The sequence below is a fragment of the Carlito syrichta genome, unplaced genomic scaffold (assembly GCF_000164805.1).
Source record: "Carlito syrichta isolate Samal-C Ts95f unplaced genomic scaffold, Tarsius_syrichta-2.0.1 Scaffold314851, whole genome shotgun sequence".
Classification (NCBI taxonomy): domain Eukaryota; kingdom Metazoa; phylum Chordata; class Mammalia; order Primates; family Tarsiidae; genus Carlito; species Carlito syrichta.
In genome coordinates this window covers 184,469-188,532 of record NW_007258947.1, presented here as the reverse complement: position 1 = coordinate 188,532, position 4,064 = coordinate 184,469, and the positions used below count along the sequence as shown (strand labels likewise).

The 4,064-nt window shown below is 37.1% G+C and overlaps 1 protein-coding gene across 1 annotated transcript in view; it reads left to right on the top strand.

Annotated features, from left to right (window-relative positions):
- Window positions 1-856: 856 nt before the first annotated feature.
- The window catches only part of LOC103274676 (dimethylaniline monooxygenase [N-oxide-forming] 5-like), an 18,875-nt gene continuing 15,667 nt past the window's right edge, over window positions 857-4,064 (top strand). Inside the window, exon 1 of the mRNA XM_008072107.1 lies at window positions 857-995. Within this exon, the coding sequence (XP_008070298.1) occupies window positions 861-995 (135 nt within the window). The 5' untranslated portion in view covers window positions 857-860. The remainder of the gene's footprint in view (window positions 996-4,064) is intronic.

Below are 4,064 nucleotides of genomic sequence, written 5' to 3'. Positions count from 1 at the left end.
CGCTATCCAACCACCTTATTAGTGTGCTGTTCCTCTATACAAAGATATGGTTTACAGAGAGATGAAAAGAGAGGAAAAGGAAGAGGAAAAAAGAAAAAAAGGAACAATACAGTAGGAATAGAATTAAGTCATTAAACTAACAGAATCAACAAAGCATACTCTGAGACATTTTGTTTAAGTTCAATGTCCTTTCAGGTCTGATTTCTAGTTTTCTTTTCAAGCTGGTAAATTAGTTTGCAGTTAGGGTCAGTTGCCCCTGGTCTGCTGTGAAGGACAGTTCAGATCACCCTCTGTTCACCACTCTGGCCTATGTCTTTATCAAGCTTGTTTCTCCCGGTTCGGTGTTGTTGCCTTGAATCGCCAGCAGTTGGTGCTATCTCAGCTGCTCGCCCCAGAGGGGGTGGGGCCCGACAGGGCCGGCAGAGGCTAAAGATGGCAAGATGGCTGCCTGCCTCTGGGCAGACGGTAGGAGACTTACGGTGGGCAGGACATCTCGGTCGGAGGAGAGGTGGCAGCGATCCCAGCAGATCTTCCCTGAAGGGGCTTCAAGGACTGAAGTTGTGGATCGCCTCTGGCCTGGGTGGTGTGATGTGCTACTGGTGGCGGTGGCGGTGGCTGTGGTGGCTGCGGCGTCTGTGGCGTCTGCGCTGCAGTGGCTGTCCAGATCGCTGTGATGTCCCAGCGGTGGCAACGGCCGAGCTCTGCATGTAGAGCAGGCTGCGATGTTGGGGTCCGTATCCCCCAGGGCGAGAGTCAGAGACCCACTGCAGTTCTTCTTTGCAGAGGTTTTCACAGACCGGGTTGCCCTGTCACCATCTTGCCGCAAGTCCTCCTAATTTCTTCTAACCAGCTGAGACACCATGGCCAAGAAGCGAATTGCTGTGATTGGAGCTGGAATTAGTGGACTGGGTGCTACTAAGTGCTGCTTAGATGAAGATCTGGAGCCCACCTGTTTTGAAAGAAGAGATGATATTGGAGGTCTCTGGAAATTTCAAGTAAGTTTGGATTTTATTTGGTTTTAAGTATGTAAGTTTTTAAAATAGCTATAACAATTTGATGATCGTTTTCTCAGAAGGAACATATAACACAGCGTGTTTTTAAAAATTATATAGCAACCCTTATCTTCTTGATTGCATTACTGGATTGAGGAAATATATGTCAATTTCAGATTTAGGCATGACATTTATGAGATTCTATTTAGGGTAGCTGAGGTCCAGTGTGATCATCAAAATATTAGAAAGGTATGTTGACTGAGAATTCTTTTACTTTACCAGATGATGTTGTACTCAAGTTTAAAGATGTCAAGTTTAGATTTTTTTTTTCCCTTACTTAGCATGGATATAGGATAGGGTAGAATGGGTCTATTGCTGGGGAATTCTTCCATGCAACCTCATATTCTCTTCTGTAGTCACACTTACAGACTGGCTGACCCCTTTCTTATTTATCAAAGAACAATGACTTTATCTCTCAGCTCTTGATAGCAAGAGATTTATTGCCAAATATTGAAAAGGCTTAAGTTCCTTCATTTGGAGCTTCACTCTGCCATCATTAGACATGCTCTTAAAGTCCAGCACTTCTGATCAATATTTTCCAGTTCTGATAACCCCAGAGAGCCACTCGGCTTACCAGTCATAGCTGGTATTCTCATGGGTATACATGAATGAGTGAATTTTCTTCTCGCTCCTGGTTTTTGTCCCCATCCAGGTTGTGTTTCAAGAACCAGAATGTGAGGCCTCTCTATGCCTATGAGTAATCATCATCACTGTCCCACAGAGACATTCCTTTGGTGCCTCTGGAGCAAACAAGTGTCTAAAGAACATTCTTAATAGCCCTCAGATACACCCTCCAACCTGCTGTTAGGGCCATTCAGATATCTTTCTGTAACCTATGGGTATTTCTATAGCTTCAAGTGACATTCTGTTCTAAATAGTCTATAATATCAATTTTGTTTATTCTTTCATTCAAGAGATTAACCATTCATTTAATAAATATTTTGAGCCCTTACTCTGTATCAGGCACCTTTGTAGGTGCCAGGGAGTAAATTCAAATACAAAAATCTTAGCTGTTAGAGAGCTTACATTCTAATGGGAAAGAAGAATAAAATAAATACTATGGTTGACAATGGTAAGTATAGTAGAGAAAATAAAGGAGGAAATGAGGAAAATTTTGAGAATATAATTTAAGTAAGGAGTCATGGAGAGCCTTAATGACAAGTGATTTTTTTTTTTGACAAAGAATTGAGATGTTAAAAAAAAACGGGGAAGATATCAGGGAAAAGAGGTTCAAAGGGATCTTCAAGAGCAAAGCTATGAGGTGAAATATGTTGGGAAGACCTTGGTGCAATTATGGCTTGGATTGTAGTGATCAAGGGGGAGAAGTCTAGGAGATGGTCATAGGTGTAACAGGAGACCAGATCATATTAGAGCTTGTAGACTGTGGTAAGGACTTACATACAGACTAAAATCCACTAGAGGGTTTTAAACTGAGGAACAATGTCCTCTAATCCGTGTTTTGAAGACTATTGCTCTGCTGAGAACAGACGGAACAGCGGAAGGGCCAAAGAAGTCTATCCAATTTCAAAACTACTTAATAATAATGCAGATGTGAGATCATAGTGAATTGTACTAGGATTCTAGATATATGGATTTCAAAAATGTTACATTTCCTTATTATGTATGTTGATTTTTTAAAATTTTTGTTGCATTTCTATCACAGATATAAAGACTTGTTGATAAGTGTTTAAATGTTTATGCCAGTTATATCTTCTCAAGAAATAGTTCCTTTTATTAATATGAAATATCTTTTTGTTCCTATACCTTTAATTATACTGTGTTTGTATTAATATTACTAAGTAGCTCTCTTTTTGTTAGGACTTGATAAACATATTTTTTCCATCACTTGATTTTCCATTTAACTATCATTTTGTTTTAGATTTGTCTCCATAAAACCTGATTTTATCTTATTGTCCAAGAAAGATCTTTTGTCTTTTTTTATTTAAAATATTATGCTGAGGTATAATGTATTCATTAAGGTATATAATGTATACTCATCTTAAACATACAGCTTAGTAATTGTTATAAACATATACATTTATGAAACTACTGTTCAAATCAAATAGAATCATAGACTATTTCCAGAATCATAGAAGGTACCCGTGTATTTCCTTCCAGTTAATACTTAGACATCTTGAAGGGCACACACTCTTTTGATTTCTGTCACCACTAATTATTTTTGTTGATTCATACTTTTATATTCTTTTTTGTACATTTTTCACTTATAATTTATGTAGTTGAAATTCATTCAGACTGGGCATGCAGCAGTAGTTCATGTTTATTTTCTATTGATATAGAATTTTCTAGCATCCGAATATGCTAAAATGTACTCATTCATTCTCCTGTTGATGAATTTTGGATTGTTTTTACTATGTGGCTTTATGTCTGGTTTCTTCACTCTTCATTTGTGTATGCCAAATCCATTCATGATATGAGAATAGCAGTAAATCATTTAGAAATTATTATTGCTGTATAGTAGTCCATTGTATGAACATACCACAGTTTATTTATTCATTCTTTTGTCGGTAGACATTTGGATAGTGTTCACTATTTGGCAATTATGAACATTCTTGCACATGTCTTTTGGTAGATATGCATTCATTTCTGCTGAGTAAAATTCTTTTTCAAACTTTAAGCATATGTTTAGTATCAGAATATACTGCCAAGCAGTGCAATAAAATGAATGTATCAATTTACATTTCCACCAGTAATGTATGAGTGTTTCACTTGTTCCATATCCTTCCAAACACTTAGTATTGTTAGTCTTTTTATTTTGGCCATTCTGAAGGGTGTTCAGTGGTATTGATTGCAGTTTTGCTTTGCATTTCTTTCATGGATAGGGATGTTGAACATCTTTTAGTATGCTTACTGGCAATTTGGATATTCTAAGTGTGAAAAAACTTGTTCATTTTAAATCTAAGCTATTTTTTGGTAAAAACTTTTATTTTTGTATTTTGTATTTTGTATTTTTGTATTTTATTGTGAGTATATTTTACCAGCATATAGTATGTT